This window comes from Dendrobates tinctorius, unplaced genomic scaffold (genome assembly GCF_039654945.1).
Source record: "Dendrobates tinctorius isolate UK_male_01 unplaced genomic scaffold, ASM3965494v1 ptg000021l, whole genome shotgun sequence".
NCBI lineage: Eukaryota > Metazoa > Chordata > Amphibia > Anura > Dendrobatidae > Dendrobates > Dendrobates tinctorius.
The window spans coordinates 18,688,642-18,711,120 of record NW_027361689.1 but is presented as its reverse complement, the minus strand read 5'-3'; the positions used below and the strand labels follow the sequence as shown (position 1 = coordinate 18,711,120).

The 22,479-nt window shown below is 48.8% G+C and overlaps 1 protein-coding gene across 2 annotated transcripts in view; it reads left to right on the top strand.

Annotated features, from left to right (window-relative positions):
• The first annotated feature begins 1,709 nt into the window (after positions 1-1,709).
• E2F6 (E2F transcription factor 6) overlaps positions 1,710-22,479 on the top strand; it is a 42,316-nt gene continuing 21,546 nt past the window's right edge. The window contains exons 1-2 of one of the 2 annotated variants that reach the window (XM_073568235.1): positions 1,710-1,865; positions 13,774-13,819. In XM_073568235.1, coding sequence (XP_073424336.1) covers positions 1,731-1,865; positions 13,774-13,819 — 181 coding nt within the window. In that variant the 5' untranslated portion in view covers positions 1,710-1,730. Of the gene's footprint in view, positions 1,866-4,204; positions 4,319-13,773; positions 13,820-22,479 lie in introns of those variants that run through there. The other variant, XM_073568236.1, reaches the window with a different exon arrangement.

Here is a 22,479-nt window from a genome sequence, read left to right as displayed (position 1 = left end):
AAGGGGGTACAGCAGGAGGTGCAGCAGGGGGGTACATCAGGAGGTGCAGCAAGGGGGTACAGCAGGAGGTGCAGCAGGGGGATACATCAGGAGGTGCAGCAAGGGGGTACAGCAGGAGGTGCAGCAGGGGGATACATCAGGAGGTGCAGCAGGGGGTACAGCAGGAGGTGCAGCAGGGGGTACAGCAGGAAGTGCAGCAAGGGGTACAGCAGGAAGTGCAACAAGGGGTACAGCAGGAGGTGCAGCAAGGGGGTACAGCAGGAGGTGCAGCAAGGGGGTACAGCAGGAGGTGCAGCAAGGGGGTACAGCAGGGGGATACATCAGGAGGTGCAGCAAGGGGGTACAGCAGGAGGTACAGCAAGGGGTACAGCAGGAAGTGCAGCAAGGGGTACAGCAGGAAGTGCAGCAAGGGGTACAGCAGGAAGTGCAACAAGGGGTACAGCAGGAAGTGCAACAAGGGGTACAAGAGGTGCAGCAAGGGGATACATCAGGAGGTGCAGCAAGGGGTACATCAGGAGGTGCAGCAAGGGGTACAGCAGGAGGTGCAGCAAGGGGGTACAGCAGGAGGTGCAGCAAGGGGGTACAGCAGGAGGTGCAGCAGGAAGTGCAACAAGGGGTACAACAAGAGGTGCAGCAGGGGTACAGCAGGAGGTGCAGCAGGGGGATACATCAGGAGGTGCAGCAGGGGATACATCAGGAGGTGCAGCAAGGGGTACAGCAGGAAGTGCAACAAGGGGTACAAGAGGTGCAGCAAGGGGATACATCAGGAGGTGCAGCAAGGGGTACATCAGGAGGTGCAGCAAGGGGTACAGCAGGAGGTGCAGCAAGGGGGTACAGCAGGAGGTGCAGCAAGGGGGTACAGCAGGAGGTGCAGCAGGAAGTGCAACAAGGGGTACAACAAGAGGTGCAGCAGGGGTACAGCAGGAGGTGCAGCAAGGGGTACAGCAGGAGGTGCAGCAGGGGGATACATCAGGAGGTGCAGCAGGGGATACATCAGGAGGTGCAGCAAGGGGATACATCAGGAGGTGCAGCAGGGGATACATCAGGAGGTGCAGCAGGGGGATACATCAGGAGGTGCAGCAGGGGATACAGCAGGAGGTGCAGCAGGGGGGTACAGCAGGAGGTGCAGCAGGGGGTACAGCAGGAAGTGCAACAAGGGGGTACAACAAGAGGTGCAGCAGGGGTACAGCAGGAGGTGCAGCAAGGGGTACAGCAGGAGGTGCAGCAAGGGGTACAGCAGGAGGTGCAGCAAGGGGTACAGCAGGAGGTGCAGCAGGGGGATACATCAGGAGGTGCAGCAGGGGGTACAGCAGGAGGTGCAGCAAGGGGTACGGCAGGGGGATACATCAGGAGGTGCAGCAGGGGGGTACAGCAGGGGGATACAGCAGGAGGTGCAGCAGGGGGGTACAGCAGGGGGATACATCAGGAGGTGCAGCAAGGGGTACAGCAGGAGGTGCAGTGCTCATGCCCAATAACTGATACAAGCCAACAGGATACATGACGTGATAAGGGGAAATATGGAGAAATTACAGGACTACAACAACATGGCCACCGAGAGATAGTTCTGTGTCAGTCTAACAGACCTCTTGTGTCCGGAAAAGCGCCCCGTCCGTATCCACCAATCAGAACGTAAACGGCCAATCTTCTAACCAATCAGGAGCCTAATCTTCGAGTATGCGCAATCGCAGCGGTTCATTGGTTCACGCGTAGTGACGTCTCCGGTCACGTGCATGGTCGTAGACTACGGTGCTGCTGTATTTCCCGCGGGCCGGGTTCCCAGGGCTGCTGGCACGGAGACCATGGCTCTCTCTACGGACAGCATGGAGGTGCTGCAAGGAGACGGCCCTCTGAGCATCGAGCCTGAGGTAACAATGTGGCCGGCAATAAGGGAAGCGGTTACTCTGGAGTTTCGCGCTGTAGTTCTTCTCCCGTTCGGTAGTTGAATTTCTCGGGCTTCGCTTACTTTCGTCTTGAGCTGCTACGTCCCCCCCCCTCTCTCTGAAGTCACGTGATGAGTCGATTGCCCCTAGCAACCACTCAGGCTGCAGGTTTGAACAGTGAATCAAATCTTGGTTGCTGTTGGCAACTGCATTTATTATTATTATTGCCCTAATTTATGACCAGGCTGTAATGAAATCAGCACAGTCGTGGTTTTTAGTGTGTGCACATTTTGTCTTGTTTCGTTAACCCCCCAGTGTGTGACGGGTGATTAGTGTGTGATCACTGGGCCCCCACCGGGCGTCTGATCGGGGCTCCTCTGTGTCTCCCTTTCTGCAAGGCCGCAGTGGTTGTACTTGGGCGCACCAGGCTGAAGGAGGCGTCACAGTGCAGCACGTGGCGGGTTTATTCCAACCTACAGATGAGCAAATATGTTCTATAGTTAATCATTGTTGTTAGAATTTACCCCAAAAATGTGACCTCTAACATCGGCACTCCTAGGGCTTGTGCACACGTTGCAGATTTGGTGTGGTATTTTTTGCCACGCAGCTGTTCTAGGAAAACCTGCAGGGTTTCCTGACACCAGCAGAGCGGATGAGAATCCTCGGGTCTCGTGCAGAAAATATTGTTCTGTGTTTCTCACCATTGACTTCACTCAGTGCAATGTTGTTGCAGGTGTTTTTCCTGTCCAGAGAGGCAGAAATGTCCCGCACGGTGTGCACATGCCCTCCGAGGAGTCTGAGGGTCGGGATAACCCGATATTCTGCTCCTGTCCTGCCACCTTGTCCCTTCTCTCCATCACTGACCAAGCTATACGCCGTCACATCGGGCACGATTCGTGCCTTTACTATGGGTGACCTGTGTGAATGTGCGGGGTGTAGTCGTGGCACAAGATGGACGTATTGGTGGTCACTAAGGAGGCAAGACTGACTGACTTTTCACCTGTGTTAATAAAAGGCACGTTGGTGTAAGAGGCCTGTCTCTTGCCGTGCCCGTTCAGGACATCAAACCTTTCTTCCCCATAAAGTCTAGTAAGTTTGGTCGCATGCACTGAGGCTTCATCTCTTCTCCCAGTGTCTTCTGTATGACTACAGTGGTGGCCGCGCAGTGATCAATGAGAGCAGGAGGTCCGTGATTGGCTGCAGCGCTGTAAACGTTACGTCAGCACTCAGACAATAACAGACACCGGGTGGTGGCAGGGCCGTATTTGCCACTAGGCCCTGGAGGGCACTTGCCTAGGGCGGGGGTGGCACCGAGACATGGAAGAGAGTGTGTTTTTAACCTCCCCTCCATTAGACAATCCAGGAAATCTGTTGTCTTTTCGGAGGGGGTCGGGGAGTTGCATTTTACAAATTATGAATTAAACATGGCAGGTTAGAATGTGTTTTTTCCTATGCTTGTAAGCATGCATATGTTTTCTCGTGTGTGAGCGTGCATGTGTGTGATTTCCCATGTATGTGAGCGTGCATGTGTGATTTCCCGTGTGTGTGAGTGTGCATGTGTGTGTTTTTCCTGTCTTTTATCGTCTTGTGCGTGTCTTTTGCAGTGTGGGTGACCGTGCATGTGTGTTCTCATATAATTATAAATGTGTATGTTTGCATCCCATAATTTCACATATGTCATGTGTGTATATATATCAGTCCCCGGCGTGTGCGGTGGATGTACAAGGGCCGGCCCCGGCGTGTCCTATGCGACATAAACAGCATAATTAAAGTGCCACTGTGATCAGGATTGTGCACAGAGACCTCCAGTGTCAGGTCGGCGCCGTTATACTGGTTAGGCCGGCGTCACACTAGCAATGAGTACAGACAGGTGCTATGTGATTAAACATTGCATAGCACTTTGACCAGTATTCATCTATGGGGCAGCTCCCATCACCGGTTTTTTTCTCGGCCATATTCTACGTGCGAGTGAAATCGCAGCATGCAGCGATTGTCACCGAGTGTCGGCTCACTTGCCCCGATATAAGTCTATGGGTGCGAGTGAGACAACGCACATCACTCTGCTATCATCCGAGTGCTGGGTGATATATGCTGACCCCGGCAATGGAGGAGATGGAGAAATTAATTAGCATATTGCATCCGATGCCATACGCTAGTCTGACCCCGGCCTTACACTGATACCTGGGGATGAAATCCGTCTTGTGCTTGTTGTTGAGTTAAAGCGAACCTGTCAGCAGTTTTGGCCGATGCAGTCACCATCAGAGCTTATCTACAGCATTCTATAATCCAGTACTTTCCTGTGCCCTCAACAGGGCAGAGACGTACACCTGCGCAGGAGCATGAGGGTGGGGAGCAGTGAAGCAAGCAGGAGGGCGGCGATCATAAGAAGATGGGAGGACCCGGACCTGCGACACCCATCGGACTGCACCGCCCCCCGGGTGAGTATAATTTAAGTAATTTTTCTTATCTTTCAGGTCGGACCGGGGGCTTATACACAGCATTACAGAATGCTGTAGACAAGCCCTGAAAGGCAGTGGCCGCATCTTATATCGGCCAAAACATGTGACAGGTTCGCTTTAATGATGTGCCTGAGCTACAGGGCGGCCTGTTGCTTAGGTTTCATCAGTACGGCTTCAGCTTTTGTCTGGTCACTGAACCCTCAGTGCCCCCTACTTTATGTACTGAATGTTACATATATCTCCTACAGCTGCACAGGTGCTGGCAGCGCCATCTTGGAGGAGCTGTCGATCACCTTTATATACACCAATAGCTGCAACTGCACAGACGCGGCCGGCGTCATTATCAAACTCATTTTCTTTATCGCTTCATTGGGGGACACGGGTTACCATGGGTGTATGCTGCTGCTGCTAGGAGGCTGACACTATGCAAAATAGGAAAAATAGCTCTTTCCCCGGCAGTATACACCCACCGACAGGCACCAAGTACCTCAGTTTGTGCTTGGTGTCTGTAGGAGGCGGACCGGGATCTTCCGAGATCCGCAGATAACCCTTTCTTCTTTCAGGTTTTGTTGTGTTTTTATTAACCTTTTTCCATTTATCTTTCAGATACAGCTTCGGGGAAACCGGGTGTCAGTTCTCACCCTGCCTTCCCATATTGTGCGGCTGAGCTAGCAGTGTGGTGTCGTCCACACCGCATCCCTCAGGCAGGAATCTATCCCCTACCACCCTCACGGGTACTCTTGGGCGATGACTGGTGGCTAGTCCATGCTAATTCCCCTCCTCACCCCTCTCTCTGGAGAGGGCTGAGAGGAAGATGGTGTTCACCGGCGGTGACCTTCCCCCTTCGCTGAAGGGGTTAATGCCAACTTCTGCACTGTAGGGACAGTGCGGGAAGGAGGATCTTGTCTCCCAGCGACCCTCTCCAGCCATGGGCCCCTGTGGTATGCCTCCTCATCATATACTTAAGCCGGAAAGAAGACGGACGCTCCACATAGAGCTGCTCTGGTACCGTAGACTTCTATCAGCGAGCCCCCCCCCCCCCCTTTTTGGCCGCGCTCATTTTAAAAATTACCACCCTTTCTTAACAGCAGCCGCATAGCTCACCCAGCTCCCGGCCCGACCGGTGTCCGTGCTGCATATATCGCCCGTCGGGCATCGGCAACACCATTGCAGCATCACGACCACACAGGCGCGTTGCCTGAGTACCATGCGCCGGCTTCGGCGGTTTTTACTTTCATTTTCACAGGGGCTTCCTTTAACCACGCCCCCTGTTCTGCGCACGCTCCTTTGGCACCTCTTTCTTCTCCTCATACTCGAAGCAAGATGGCTGCATAGTGCACGCCCCCTTCCAGCTCAGCATGTCTCGAGGGCGCCTTCCTTACTGAGTTACCGCCCCTACAGCCGGCAGCCTATCACGTAGCGTGGCTGCTAAATCACACCCACCACAAAGGTCCTTTCTCTTCTACAACTCGGCTCAGCATCTTGTGCGCAGTTCTGGCAGCCCAGAGCTTGGGGGACACAACCTGGTCTGCTGCAGATCGCTAGTACTGGGTAGGCTCTGAATTTTTCCCTGCGTCAATAAACAGCGCTCCTCTGCAATACTTTTACCTAACACGTCCTGCTATAACGCAGCACAATAATTCACTACACCTGTGCACGCTGTAACAGAAAGTGGACCCCCCGGTCAATCATCTCCTTTCTGCCCGTCCTGCAGTCCACAGGAGCGCGCCGATTCCAGGGATGAGAGCACTCCTCCCTCCCCCAGGGTGGGCCATAACAAGGTCTCAGTCAGTTACAGACTTGACTAAGGAATGACAGTCCCTGGTCCAGGTCCTTGAATGTCTACCAGCTATCTACAGCCACCAGTGCTCCGACCGCCTCTCACGGCGATTCGCCAGCACCTGACCGCATCCTCCAAAGGGACAGACCGGGTAGGAGTTGAAGGAAGAGGGCTTTGTTCCGCTCTTCTTCCAGCTCACCAGGACCCTCCGTAAAATCCAGGCTGCTCTCTTTGTCCCAAATCCCCTCTCTGAGGAGGCCCTTGGGTCAGATATAGATTCACAGTCCGGGTATGACTCAGATACAGTCCTCATGTACATGGTAGATAGCCTTATATTGGCTATTACCCAAACACTCAAGCTAAAGGAGGATGAGATCCTTCCTCCCTCCTGAACCTTTCCAAATCAATAAGAGTTCGAGGCTAACTTGAGCAAACATTCGGAAAATCCAGAAAAGCATTTTTCAGGACAAAATCATCTAGACGTGCTCCTCTCAAAGTGGGCTGAGTCCCCTAAGGTGGTTCTGCCGGTTTCTCGCCTGTCTTCCAAGACAGTTCTATCGCTACCGGACGGTGCGTCACTAAGGCTGGTTTCACATTAGCGCTTTTGTGCACAGAGCATCGTGCGCACCCGTGCACCCATGTTTAGCATGACGTGCGCATGGTCTTGCGCACACTTGCGTTTTCGTGCGCATGCGTTTTTTTTGTCTTTCGCGCCAGACGCAACATGTTGCATTTTTTGGTCCGCCCTGTCTCGTCAAAAAAACACATGCGCACGGAATGCGCAAAAACAACACATTGAAGTCTATGGGAACACATGCGTGCGCATGGTCTTGCGCACGCTTGCGGTTTTTTGCGTATGCATTTTTGAGGTAAACAAGTCTGGAATGTGGTCTAGACAATGGAAAAAATGTCACACCTAAAAACGCATGCGCATAAAAAAACGCAAACGCATGCAAAAACGCATGTAAAGCGCAAGCAACGCTGTGTTTTTCTGACGCATCAGCGTACGCATGACGCTAAAAAACGCGCGTTTGTTTTGCGTTTTTCTTTGCGTTTTTTATGCGCACGATGCGCTGCGCAAAAACCGCTAATGTGAAACTAGCCTAAAGGATTCGACAGACCGAATTACTGTCCAAATTTATTTTTGAGGCCATTGGCGCCCTCTCTCTGTCCCAACTTCGCCTCAACTTGCGTGGCGAAAGCCATCTAAGCCTGGGCAAAGATAATTTGTAAGGGTATCTTAGCGTCAGCTCCTCAAGATGAGCTATCTGAATTAGCGGACCAAATTGATCATGCCACCAAATACCTTCTAGCTGCCTCAGTGGATGCAGCCGGGTGTTCCGCAAGAGCAAACAGTAATATCGTGGCCATACTCCGCATCCTTTGGTTGAAAACACCATCTCTAAGAAGTCGCTCTCCAACCTGGCCTTGTAAAGTTCCAGGCTCTTGAGCCAGGCTGGTCCAGATAATATGTCATGCAACAGGGGGGTAAGAGGACCTCTCTTCCTCAGGCCAGGTCCAACTCCTTTTTTAACAGGAAGGCTCCCCGGCCGTTTAGGTTCTCTCGACCTTTCCCTTCTTCAGAAAGATCCTCACGGCGGGACCGCCCTTCTACCTCCGGAAGTGCGGAAGAGACTTTCATTCAAACCCTCGCCCCACTGGAGACCAAAGGGCAGGACCCCCAAGCCCTCTGGTTCCCGCTCCAACAGATTCTCTTCCAAATGTCGGGTCACCCCCAGCTGGAGGTCTTTCCAGGGTGGGAGGCAGACTTCTTTCCTTCAGGGACGAGTGGCTGTTGGTTGTCGACGGCGCCTGGGTAAGGGAAATCATCACTTCCGGTTACAAGATAGAATTTCTTCCCTCCCAGTGAGACACTTCTTTCTGTCTCGCCCACCAAAACAGCCAACTCAGACACCAGTTTTCCTCCATGCTGTTTTTTCCCTCCTATCCACCGGAGTATTCGTACCCGTTCCTCCAAACAAACTGTTTTCAGGGTTCTTCTCGAATCTCTTCGTAATCCCGAAAAAAAGAAAAAAAAAAAAGGACGGCTCGCTCAGCCCAATCCTGGACCTCAAATTACTGAATCGCCACGTTCGGAGCCATCACTTCAGGATGGAGTCCTTATGCTCGGTGATCGCCTCCATGGAGCCGGGGGAATTCCTCTACTCTGTACACATTCTGGAGGCGTATTTCCACATCCCTATTTGGTACAGTACCAAAGGTTCCTTCGATATGAGATCCAGGAGGATCACTGCCAATTCTCGGCTCTTCCCTTCGGCCTCAGGGTCCTCACAAAGGTCGTGGCAGCTATCATAGCCATCCTTCGCTCCAGGGGGATTCTAATTATCCCTTACCTGGACGATCTGTTAATGAAAGGCCGTCCCTCCGAGAATGCGTTCAGAATCTGCAGATTACTCTGGGCACTCTGAACCCGCCTCGGCTGGATAATCATCTGGGAGAAGTCCACTCTGTACCCTACTCAGCGACTAGTTTTCCCTGGGCATGGAGTTCCACATGAACCTGGCCTGGGTGTTCCTTGCGAAGGACAAGTTTTCTGCTCTCTCAAAGGGAATTCGATCCCTGAAACGCCCAATCCTTATTCCCCTTTGGTCCTGCATGAGGGTCCTAGGGTAGATGATAGCCGCCCTTTTCACCTGTCCCTACTCTCTGCCTGGGACAAGTCTTCAGTCTCTCTGGACCGACCCATACTCCGGCCTCTCAAGGTGAGGCAATCCCTGACCTGGGGGACGTTGCCTTCGTCAGTCCTGCACGAGAGATCCTTTCTCCCTCTTCCGTGGCAGGTCATCAGCACCGACGCCAGTCCTTTCGTGTGGGGAGCGGTTTTCCATCAGAAAACAGCGCAAGGGCACTGAATCCCTCAAGAAGCCCTTCTGGAAATCAAAGATGGAAGTTTCTGTAGCGTAGTGGTTATCACGTTCACCTAACACGTGAAAGGTCCCTGGTTCGAAACCGGGCGGAAACACACAATCTTCCTTGCCCTCCTCCACTGGCAGGCTCTTCTCGCATGCAAACCAGTCCGCATTCATTCGGAAAACGCCACAGCTATGGCGTACATAACCCGCTGAGGAGAATCTCGCAGCAAACGGGTAATGATAGAAATGGCAAGGATCCTACGTTCGTCAGAACGTTACATCTTGGCCATCTCAGCCGTTCAATCCTGGGGGTGGGAAATTGGGTGGCCAACTTCCTAAGCCGCTAGGGCCTAGCATCAGGCGAGTGGTCTTTCCATCCCACGATCTTCAGCCCGATCTGTCATCGTTGGGGTACTTCGGATGTCGACCTCATGGCGTCTTGAGTTGTGGTTCCCTGGATTTGTAGCCAGGTCCAGGGACCCTCTGGCCATCGATTGCGAAGCACTGGTGATTCCATGGTCCCAGTTTCGATCTCCTTATCTGTTTCCACCTTGCCTGGATCTCAAGAGGGATAAAAAAAAATCAGAAAGCTTTCAAGTCATTCTGATAGCACCAGACTGACCAAGACGACCTTGGTATGCATAGCTGGTGAGCATGCTCTCGGACACCTTAAGGCTTCCAGACCATCCAGATCTTTCCTCGTAAGGTTTCTGAGTTTAACATGAAAGTTGAGGTGTGGTTCTGAGGGGATCAGGGTTTTTCCCACCAGGTTATTTAGACCATGATCAGAGCTAGTAAACCAGCCTCCTCCCGCATTTACCATAGGTAATGGAAAGCTTTTTTCCAATGGTGCAACGTCAACAATGTTTTCCATTGTATCGCTAAAGGTCGCCGGAAGGGGCTCCTAGCTTCCAATTCCACAGTTGCTTGTTGCATCCGTTCTGCGATACTGGAAGCATAACGTGTTCAGGAGAAACGTCCCCTTCCGGGAGTGAGAGCTTACCCCACCCAAGCTGTAGGGGCTTCTTGGGCTGTCTGTCACCAAGCTTTGACACTACAGATAATGCAGGGCTGTGACCTGGTCGTCCTTGCACACCCTTGCGAGGTCCTGCAGGGTTCATACCCAGGCCTCGTCCGATGCAGGTTTAGGTAGAAAGGTACCGCAGGCGGCGGAAGCACAACGACCAACCTAAGTCCTTTCTTCACGTAGCCTAAGTTCATTTTCCCACCCTTGGGACTGCTTTGGGATGTCCAATGGTAACCTGTGTATGCCAATGAAGCGATAAAGAAAGAGGGATTTTTGGTACTCACTCACCGTAAAATCTTTCTTGGAGCCTTCATTGGGGGACAAAGCACCCTCCCTGTTTAAGTTGTACCGTGTTGGGCCTACAAGCGTCTTGTTGGGTTGGTACACATTTGTGAGTTCATGTTACTTCTCCTACTGCTTTTTTCACCAACTGAGGTACTTGGTGCCTGTCGGTGGGTATATACTGCCGGGGGAGGTGCTATTTTTCCTATTTTGCATAGTGTCAGCCTCCTAGCTGCAGCAGCATACACCCATGGTAACCTGTGTCCCCCAATGAAGGCTCCAAGAAAGATTTTACGGTGAGTACCAAAAATCCCTCTTTTTGTTTCATTTCAGGACAAATGAATGAATCATACACATTACATATGTGATCATGCTGCATCGCAGGGGCCACCGCTGGTGTGTGCCTCCAGAAGGGGAATATATATATAATAATTTTTTTTTCATTATGTATAGTAGGGGGTAAGTCAGTGAGGGATCACATACAGACCCCCACAGGCAGCCCCTGAGCACAAGCATAACAGTGACTAAAAGCTAAAAAAAAATAAAGATTAAAAAACAACCACAGGACGGTTTAATCCCCGGGTATCACTGTAAGGTTGGAGTCACACTGCTGTATAACTCATGCGATAATGGCACGGACTAGCCGGCACCTCTCCTGGCTGCTGTATACTGGTGAGAGGAGGCTGTTGACAGGGCAGGCTGCTGCTGTATACTGGTGAACAGGGGAGGCTGTTGACAGGCGAGGCTGCTGCTGTATACTGGTGAACAGGGGAGGCTGTCGACAGGTGAGTTTGCTGCTGTATACTGGTGAACAGGGGAGGCTGTTGACAGGCGAGGCTGCTGCTGTATACTGGTGAACAGGGGAGGCTGTCGACAGGTGAGTTTGCTGCTGTATACTGGTGAACAGGGGAGGCTGTTGACAGGCGAGGCTGCTGCTGTATACTGGTGAACAGGGGAGGCTGTCGACAGGTGAGTTTGCTGCTGTATACTGGTGAACAGGGGAGGCTGTTGACAGGCGAGGCTGCTGCTGTATACTGGTGAACAGGGGAGGCTGTCGACAGGTGAGTTTGCTGCTGTATACTGGTGAACAGGGGAGGCTGTTGACAGGCGAGGCTGCTGCTGTATACTGGTGAACAGGGGAGGCTGTCGACAGGTGAGTTTGCTGCTGTATACTGGTGAACAGAGGAGGCTGTTGACAGGTGAGGCTATATACTGGTGAACAGGTGGGGCTAGTGCTGTATACTGGTGAACAGGGGAGGCTGTTGACAGGTGAGGCTGCTGCTGCATACTGGTGAACAGGGGAGGCTGTCGACAGGCGAGTTTGCTGCTGTATACTGGTGAACAGGGGAGGCTGTCGACAGGTGAGTTTGCTGTATACTGGTGAACAGAGGAGGCTGTTGACAGGTGAGGCTGTATACTGGTGAACAGGTGGGGCTGCTGCTGTATACTGGTGAACAGGTGGGGCTGCTGCTGTATACTGGTGAACAGGGCAGGCTGCTGCAATAGAATAGTTTTTATTGGCGCAATAAAGTAAAATCTACTTTAATATGCAAATGAGGGTGTTTTGCAGCACTCGTATTTGTATACTAAAACCTGTCTTTATTGTTAGCGCTCTGTTAGTAAAAGTGAGTGCTGTGTAAAGTTAGCTTGCAAGTCTGCGCTTACTCACTGAGGCTGGTTTCTCACTTGTGTTTTTTTCAAGTAAGGCAAAATCAGGTTTTCCAGCCAAATCCTGATCCTTTCAGGATCTAGTTTTATGGTGTCAGGAAGCAACTTGGAGTAACTGGATTCTACCTGACACCATTAAAGTGAATGAGCAAAAACTGGATCCTGAAAGGATCAGGATTTGGCTGAAAAACCTGATTTTGCCTGATTTGGAAAAAAAAAGTGTGAAACCAGCGACACTGGATGAGTGCAGCAGCGCGCTCCAAGTGTCAGTGTGGGTGCACACAATGTGGCTGCAGGCTCGCTCACCTTCAGTAAAGAGGAGGGGTGAATGAGCAGACAGCAGGTCTCTATATCACTAGGCCTCTCCTCACTGAAGCAAAGGCTAGGTCACCTGTTTTAATCTCTTGATGACTTTGAGAAGCTGAAGGTGTTAGAAAAACGCTCAAAAGACTGAACCTGTGCGCAGCGAGTGCAGACGTTCATGCTTTTAGTGCTTAATTAGTGTTTTTTATTAAAGCTTTTACAGAGTAGATCTTCCTTAAATAGATGTCGTGTGCACAGACTCAGTGTGTGACGTCAGTAAGGAGTGCGACCACGAAAAGCGCCTAGGGCAGGATGAAGGCCAAATACGGCCCTGGGTGGCGGAGACTCGGCACTCATACTGGGGAGGGCGAATAAAGCGCACACAACTGCAACTGGGGGATGTGTTTTCCCAAAAAAAAAAAAAAGATTGCCCTATAAAGCATTGCTGGTATTCTCTACTTCTTTACATTATACATTTCTCTTACTGCCCGGTCGGATGTGGTGGATTTTACGGCTCACCAGTCAGTGCTGGGACGGACGTCGGCCAGAGTGGAGGGGAGGCTAAAGAATAGTTAATTCTCATAAAGACGTCTGTTTTTCCTGGAGTGCTATCCATGTTTTTTTGTGGAGATCACTTGTACATGATTATTTATAGTGCCATTCACATGTCTGTTTTTTTTTTTTTTTTGTTTTGTTTTGTTTTCCTTCCCAGACCTAGAGGTCCATGCAAATTGCAGAGGCCTGTCGTCCAATATTGCACAACATGTTTGGATCAAAATCGGCAGTGTAAGTCTGTGGGTCTGTGATTTTCCGCTTTCCGATTCCTCCATATCTCCGAGCTCCGTGGTACCGCTGCGGACAGTTATTGGCTACAGTGATCACATGTCTGTAGAACCAGAATAGATTATTCTGGTTGTATTGATGTGACCTCTGCAACCAGTCACTGGCCAGTGATTGGCAGCAGCAGTCCCATGCCTATCCCTGCCAGATGAGGAAGCTTGGAGACCAGCGGAGAGCCCAGACTTCACTGCTGTGGGGGATATGTTTGGGTGGTACAGAAATGGCCTCCAGAAAGCTAACAGGTGCAGTAATGACAGTCAGGTGCTAAATAAAAATATACACTTGATGTTCCCCTTAATCCTGAATGAAGCCCCCTTCCTATTTCCATCGTGGTCCCTTCTGCTCGGTAGGTTGCACGCTTTGATGTGTGATGGGGGTCCAGCTCCTTTGATCTCGATCAGCCTTGTGGAGTTCAGTGGATTATGTGGCGTCCTGGGCTGATGTAGTGGAATAATGTACCTCGCTGGTATTTCATGTGTAATGTGCCATAAATCCCAGGTCGACGCGGTAATGATACCGCAACACATCGCCGGCTCCGCTGTCCTGATGGGAAACTGGTTGGCGCCTTTTGTAAATGATAGATTTTATGTTGTTTAACAGAACTCAGTCTGACGTTTGGTTTTATTAAAGACGTCTTTTTTCTTTCCTATACCTCCTCTAGGCCATGGCGAACATTGACAGTGATGAGATCAAGAGGTCTTCAAAAAGTAAGTGCCCCCATTGTAGATTTATTCTGACGGAGGAATATGCAATATCCACCAGCTGCTCTGAGCGACTGCTGCAGCTGAAGTCTTACCACTGTTCACCGTACGAAAAATTCTCCATCATGCCGATCATAGTACAGGGGCAACATCTGTACCGGTGTAATCAGGCGTGATACACACTGCCAGGCTGTAACTTCTCTCTCCGCTATTCTCGCCAACCCCAGGAGTTTAACGGGACTCTGTCGGCACAGAATGACTGTTCAAACAAGGCACAGGTTCTCGGTGCTGCATGGCGAGCCATCATTAATATACACCTTTCCAACCGGCCTGTTTCCCACCTGTCTCTTCCCTTCTCTGGCTCTAAGAAGCCAGAACTGTCAATCAAAGAAAGGGGGTGGAGATGGAGGAACAACAAGCAGGTGGGGGGGGTATATATAAACTTAGACCTGCCGTGAAGCACCAAGTGGCAGGATTTAAACAGTTGTTCTGTGCTGACAGTCCTTTCAACTCGTCCTCATGTAGCGGCATATGAGGGGGTTAACAGAGGAAGAGGGTTCAATCTGACAGGCCATTGTCACCCCCACGGCACAATTGTAGGTGCTGAAGGGTTGCTATGGCATCCTGAGGCCTAACAGTGGCCTGTGGGTCGGCTATGCACCGTAGCCTAATAGATCCTATAGTAAGTGAGGTCTAAGAGGCTACATGTCAATATTACTGACTTGATGATATAGTCATCAATTTCCCCCAACTTTTTTTTTGCTAACTTATTTGGCATCACTGGATCAGTAATAACGAATGTTCTAGCACTATATCATTATTCATATTACATGGTAAATGCTGCATACGAAGAAAAACAATGCCTGAATTTTTATGCCCTTAAATCAGAGAGTCCTATCGCACAAAATAGTTAATAAATAACATTTCCCACATGTCTACTTAACACAATTTTGGAAACATAATTTTTTTTTTTTTAGTTAGGAAGTTATAAGGGTTAAAAGTTGACCAGCGATTTCTCATTTTTACAACAAAATTTGCAAAACCATTTTTTTAGGGACCACTTCACATTTGAAGTCACTTTGAGGGGGTCTATATGACAGAAAATACACAACGACATAATTCTAAAAACGGCACCCCTCAAGGTGCTCAAAACCACATTCAAGAAGTTTATTAACCCTTCATGTGCTTCAAAGGATTTTTTTTGGAATGTGAAAGGAAAAAATAAATTTTTACTTTTCTTTCACCAAAATTTTCCTTTAGACCTAAATCTTTTTACTTTTGCAAGGGTAACTTGAGAAAATGGACCATACATTTTGTTGTGCAATTTCTCCTGAGCATCCCAACATGCCATATGTGGGGGAAATCTACTGTTTGGGCACACGGCAGGGCTCGGAAGGGAAGAAGCGCCATTTGACTTTTTGTTTTGAATGTAAAATATGTTGGAATAATTAGCAGACGCCATGTCATGTTTGGAGGGTCCCTGATATGCCCAAACAGTGGAAACCCCCAACAAGTGACACTATTTCGGAAACTAGACCCCCTCAGGGTACTTATCTAGATGAGTATTGAACACCTTGAACCCACAGGTGCTTCACAGAAGTTAAACAAAAAAACTGAACTGGCGTAGACTTGAATGACATGCATGATGTTTTGCATGTTCACACTGGCCATAAAAGCAAGCAAAACCAAAGGAAAAAACAATGTGTGTATACAGTATACCCTAATGAAAATAAATAAATACCGTATTTTTCGGACCATAAGACGCACTTTTTTCCACCAAAATTTTTGGGGAAAGTGGGGGGGGTGCGTCTTATGGTCGCAATGTACTAACCTCCGAGGCTGGTGCGGGTGCCGCAGGGGCTCTGTAGTGTGGTGGTGGCAGCGGGCTGTGCTCCGATGCAGGGGCGGCGGCTCCGCCGGCATTTCCTCCAAGCCCGGAGGCCCCCGCACATCCCTTGCTGGCCGCCGCCATGTTGCGGTGGCCTCCGGGAACATGTACGCCGGGAAGATGGCTGCCGGTCCGGGGACGGCGCAGGTTCAGATCTCATCGCGAGGTCTCGGGGGCGAGATCTCGTTGCCGAGATTTGAATCTCGCCCCGAGATCTCGGGACGAGATCTGAATCTGCGCATGCGCCGTCCCTCTGAAGCTGGGTGTCAGTTTGGGACCCAGAGACTCTGCCACTATTCACACTAAGTAGGTTTTACCGTTAGTGTAGTTACTGTCTCAAATGGGTACACCTTGCCGTGGTGGGACAGCTTTATACTTTTTTGATCAAAACCGTGTTTACCAAGTACCCTATGTTATTTAATGCACTTGCTTTTTTACTTACTTATTTTCATTAGGGTATATACACACATTGTTTTTCCTTTAGTTTTGCTTCACAGAAGTTTATAGTGTAGAGCCGTGAAAATAATAAGAAAAATATTTTAGCTACAAATTTTGTATTTGCACACGTCTCCGCTCCCATAGGCGTGGAGCGCAAATTCATTACTTTAATGAGCGGTATCACTGACCGCTCAGCACTGGAAGGAAGACAGGAAGAGAAATGCTGGCCCCTGAGATGCAGAGACTGATATGCAGCATCGGGAGGGTGAGCAATGCGATATTCACCTGTCCCCATTGCACCACTGTGTGGTCTTCCGGGTCCTCTGACTGTGACGTTCAGCTCAGAGGGCGCGATGACGTGGTTAGTGTGCACCCTCTGCCTGAACAGTCACTGCAGAGAGCTGGCGACGCTGAGGAGCAGCGGGCAGCGACGAGAGGGGAGTATGTCCATATTATAATTTTTTTTTTTTTTTTTTTTAAGCAGCATTGTATGGGGCATATTTTAATAAGAAGCATCTTATGGGGCCATCATTAACTTTTATGCAGCATTATATGGGGCATATTTTTGTATGGAGCATCTTATGGGGCCATCATTAACCTTTATGCAGCATTATATGGGGCATATTTTTGTATGGAGCATCTTATGGGGCCATCATTAACCTTTATGCAGCATTATATGGGGCATATTTTTGTATGGAGCATCTTATGGGCCCATCATGAACTGTATGGAGCATTATATGGGGCTCCTGATTCAATATTGATATTCAAAAACATTTAACCTACTGATGTCTCAATTAATTTTACTTTCATTGGTATCTATTTTTATTTTTGAAATTTACCAGTAGCTGCTGCATTTTCCACCCTAGGCTTATACGCGAGTCAATAAATTTTCTCAATATACAGTATATTATATATTCGTCATTATTAGAGTTGAGCGACTTTGGTCGGATCGGGTTTCGTGAAACCCGAATGAAACAAAATAAGTTTCAGATGAAACTCGTCCGACTAGAGCAAAACAAAGTCGGAGTTTCGTCCAAAACCCCACCCCAATGCAAGTCAATGGGAAATAAAAGTCGGACGAAACTCCGACTTTTTTTGCTCTAGTCGGACGAGTTTCATCTGAAACTTATTTTGTTTCATTCGGGTTTCACGAAACCCGATCCGACCAAAGTCGCTCAACTCTAGTCATTATCATGTCAATCTGGACAATAAAGTGAATATCAATTAAACTGAATAGTGAGCATTGTTAAATAAATTGCTCTTTCTTTTATACTTTCCACCTCCCAAAAAGTAACATAGTAACATAGTTATTAAGGTTGAAGGAAGGCTTTAAGTCCATCCAGTTCAACCCATATCCTATCCTAACTTGCCCTAACATGTTGATCCAGAGGAAGGCAAAAAAAAACCCATGTGGCAAACGGTAAGCTTCACATTGGGGGAAAAAAATCCTTCCCGACTCAACATACGGCAATGAGACTAGCTCCCTGGATCAACACAATATTAACCCCTTCACCCCCAAGGGTGGTTTGCACGTTCATGACCGGGCCAATTTTTACAATTCTGACCACTGTACCTTTATGAGGTCATAATTCTGGAACGCTTCCATGGATCCCGGTGATTCTGACATTGTTTTCTCGTGACATATTGTACTTCATGTTAGTGGTAAAATTTCATTAAAATAACTTGCGTTTATTTGTGAAAAAAACGGAAATTTGGCAAAAATTTTGAAAATTTCGCAATTTTCCAACTTTGAATTTTTATGCCCTTAAATCACAGAGATACGGCACACAAAAAACTTGATAACTAACATTTCCCACATGTTTACTTTACATCAGCACAATTTTGGAGCCAAAATTTTTTTTTGTTAGGAAGTTATAAGGGTTAAAAGTTGACCAGCGATTTCTCATTTTTACAACACCATTTTATTTTTAGGACCACATCACATTTGAAGCCATTTTGAGGGGTCTATATGATAGAAAATACCCAAAAGTGACACCATTCTAAAAACTGCACCCCTTAAGGTGCTCAAAACCACATTCAAGAAGTTTATTAACCCTTTAGGTGCGTCACAGGAATTTTTTTGAATATTTAAAAAAAAATGAACATCTAACTTTTTTTCACAAAAAAAATACTTCAGGTTCAATTTTTTTTATTTTACCAAGGGTAACAGGAGAAAATGGGCTGCAAAAGTTATTGTGCAATTTGTCCTGAGTACGCTGATACCTGATTTGTGGGGGGGAACGACTGTTTCAGCGCATGGCAGAGCTCAGAATGGAAGGAGCGCCGTTTGACTTTTTCAATGCAAAATTGGCTGGAATTCAGATCGGACGCCATGGGTAACAGCACCCTAAAAGATATTGTGCAATTTGTCCTGAGCACGCTGATACCCCACATGTGGGGGTAAACCACTATTTGGGAGCATGGCAGAGATCGGAAGGGAAGCAGCGCCATTTGACGTTTTTGGCTGGAATTGAGATCGGACACCATGTCGCGATTGGAAAACCCCTGATGTACCAAAACAGTGTAAACCCCCCACAAATGACACCATTTTGGAAACTAGACCCCCTAAGGAACTTATCTAGATGTGTGGTGAGCATTTTGAACCCCCCAGGGCTTCACAGAAGTTTATAACGCCCGGGCGTGAAAATAAAAAATTCATATTTTTTCCACAAACATGATCAATTAGTCCCCAATTTTTTTATTTTCCCAAGGGTAACAGGAGAAATTGAACCCCAAAAGTTGTTGTCCAATTTGTCCTGAGTACGCTGACATCCCATATGTGGGAGAAAACTACTGTATGGACACACGTCGGGGCTCGGAAGGGAAGCAGTGACGTTTTGGAATGCAGACATTGATGGAATGGTCTGCGGGTGTCATGTTGCCTTTGGAGAGCCCCTAATGTACCTAAACTATTGAAACTCCCCACAAGTGACCCCATTTTGGACACTAGACCCCCCACGGAACTTATCTAGATGTGTGGTGAGCACTTTGAACCCCCAAGTGCTTCACAGAAGTTTATAACGCTCGGACGTGAAAATAAAAAAATCATTTTTTTCCACAAAAATGATATTTTTGCCCCCAATTTTTATTTTCCTAAGGGTAACAGGAGAAATTGGACCCCAAAAATTGTTTTGCAATTTGTCCTAAGTAGGCTGATACCCTACATGTGGGGGTAAAACACTGTTTGGGCGCATGGCAGAGCTTGGAAGGGAAGGAGCACCATTTGACTTTTTCAACTCAGAATTGGCTGGAATTGAGATCAGACGCAATGTTGCATTTGGAGATCCCCTGATGTGCCCAAACAGTGGAAACCCCCAATTCTAACTCCAACCCGAACCCCAACACACCCCTAACCCTAATGGAAAAATGGAAATAAATACATTTTTTTTATTTTATTATTTTTCCCTAACTAAGGGGGTGATAACGGGGGGGTTTGATTTACTATTTGACGGTTTTTATGTTTGGCAGCTGTCACATGCTAAAAGACGCTTTTTATTGTAAAAATAGTTTTTGCATCACCACATATTGAGAGCTATAATTTTTCCGTATTTTGACCCACCGAGTCATATGAGGTCTTATTTTTTGCGGGACGAGTTGACGTTTTTATTGGTACCATTTTCGGGCACGTGACATTTTTTGATCGCTTTTTATTCCGATTTTTGGGACGCAGAATGAACAAAAACCAGCGTTTCATGAATTTCTTTTGGGGGAGTGCGTTTATCAATTTTACCGCAGGCAGAACGGTGTAAAGCGGTTTTATTCTTCGGGTCAGTACGGTTACAGCGATACCTCATTTAGGTCGTGTTTTTATGTTTTGTCTGTTTTATGCAATGAAAACTATTTTATATAAAAAATAATTATTTTCCCTTACGTCCCTCCGGACAGCACCATGGAGGACGTCCTTCCTTGCCCTATAGTGGGACAGGATCAGAGAGAGGTTAAAAGGCCCCTCCCACCTCCACCCTCCAGTGTTTTTCCTGTCCCGGCAGGGGACGGTTGTATGAGAGGTTGCTCTTAGAGCGAAGATAGCCTGTGGACATTTATTGCTTTCCATTCCCCTGGCAGGTGGTCTGTGGCTGATTCCTCTCTGGGAGAGGTCCCTCAGCCGTCATTCGTTGTACCAGACGGGATTGGGGGTCTCAGCCCTCTCTTCCCTGCTGTCAGGTGGACCGTGGCTGACACCTCTTGGAGAAGTTCCTCAGCCAGCCTGCATGATGGGCTCAGGGGGATCGTGCGGCGCGTCCAATCCTTCCCCCTGTCAAGGGGCCCAGGGCCGACACTCCCCGGTGGGGAGTCCCTCTGCCCCAGAGACCAGTCGAGCGGACGTGCTCCTGGGTTGAGCCGCTCCTCCCGGTGGGAGGCTCTCGGCTCGGACGCCGGCCGGCAAAACATGGCTAATTCCGGAAAACATGCAGTGGAGAAGGCCGCCGCGCCTCCGGCAACGTCAGCATAAGGTCGGCGTGCGTTCCACGGCAGAACGCGGAAGTGCAGAACGAGACAGGCAACAGCCTAGTTTCTTGGATCTCGTGGGGCACAGGAAAGGAAATCACTGGCAGTAATACAACATTCCTGACCGAACGCCACTTCCCTCCATGGTAGGCTCTCGGCGTTACCAGCTCCCCCTGTCTTTCTAGCAGGTGTAGAGCCAGCACAGGTGAGTGCACGCTGGAATGTTGTGTTCAGGGCCTGGCCTCTGGGTTAATACTAGCCTCATGCCTTGGTGCCAATGCTGGGCCTAGAGCCTCATGTGCTGAGATATGCTCCACATATAAGCAGCTAGGCCTTGGACCTCTAGGCTATAGTAAGGCCATTTGTCCAAGCTACATCTCATAATGGGACCTCAGTTAGTTGCAGACCAGGTCTGCACAGAGCCTTATGGCTGGACACGTGGTGGAATGCAACACAGGGTCTCCAGGGAGTCTGCTCTCCACCTGAGTCTCATTAATTAGCTCCTTCAGGTGGAGCTGGTCTGACAATTGAGATATACTATTCAGAGCGAAGGTTTATCCGGATCTCTGATTGCTCTCTTGGAGGTAGCTGGGGACCTGGCCTCTTGTTTGGCACCTTCAAGCAGAGCCGTAAACTGTGCATCATATTACAGTGCCTACAAGTAGTATTCAACCCCCTGCAGATTTAGCAGGTTTGATAAGATGCAAATAAGTTAGAGCCTTCAAACTTCACACAAGAGCAGGATTTATTAACAGATGCATAAATCTTACAAACCAAAAAGTTATGTTGCTCAGTTAAATTTTAATAAATTTTAAACATAAAAGTGTGGGTCAATTATTATTCAACCCCTAGGTTTAATATTTTGTGGAATAACCCTTGTTTGCAATTACAGCTAATAATCGTCTTTTATAAGACCTGATCAGGCCGGCACAGGTCTCTGGAGTTATCTTGGCACACTCCTCCATGCAGATCTTCTCCAAGTTATCTAGGTTCTTTGGGTGTCTCATGTGGACTTTAATCTTGAGCTCCTTCCACAAGTTTTAAATTGGGTTAAGGTCAGGAGACTGACTAGGCCACTCCAACACCTTGATTTTTTTCCCTCTTGAACCAGGCCTTGGTTTTCTTGGCTGTGTGCTTTGGGTCGTTGTCTTGTTGGAAGATGAAATGACGACCCATCTTAAGATCCTTGATGGAGGAGCGGAGGTTCTTGGCCAAAATCTCCAGGTAGGTCGTGCTATCCATCTTCCCATGGATGCGGACCAGATGGCCAGGCCCCTTGGCTGAGAAACAGCCCCACAGCATGATGCTGCCACCACCATGCTTGACTGTAGGGATGGTATTCTTGGGGTCGTATGCAGTGCCATCCAGTCTCCAAACGTCACGTGTGTGGTTGGCATCAAAGATCTCGATCTTGGTCTCATCAGACCAGAGAACCTTGAACCAGTCTGTCTCAGAGTCCTCCAAGTGATCATGAGCAAACTGTAGACGAGCCTTGACATGACGCTTTGAAAGTAAAGGTACCTTACGGGCTCGTCTGGAACGGAGACCATTGCGGTGGAGTATGTTACTTATGGTATTGACTGAAACCAATGTCCCCACTGCCATGAGATCTTCCCGGAGCTCCTTCCTTGTTGTCCTTGGGTTAGCCTTGACTCTTCGGACAAGCCTGGCCTCGGCACGGGAGGAAACTTTCAAAGGCTGTCCAGGCCGTGGAAGGCTAACAGTAGTTCCATAAGCCTTCCACTTCCGGATGATGCTCCCAACAGTGGAGACAGGTAGGCCCAACTCCTTGGAAAGGGTTTTGTACCCCTTGCCAGCCTTGTGACCCTCCACGATCTTGTCTCTGATGGCCTTGGAATGCTCCTTTGTCTTTCCCATGTTGACCATGTAT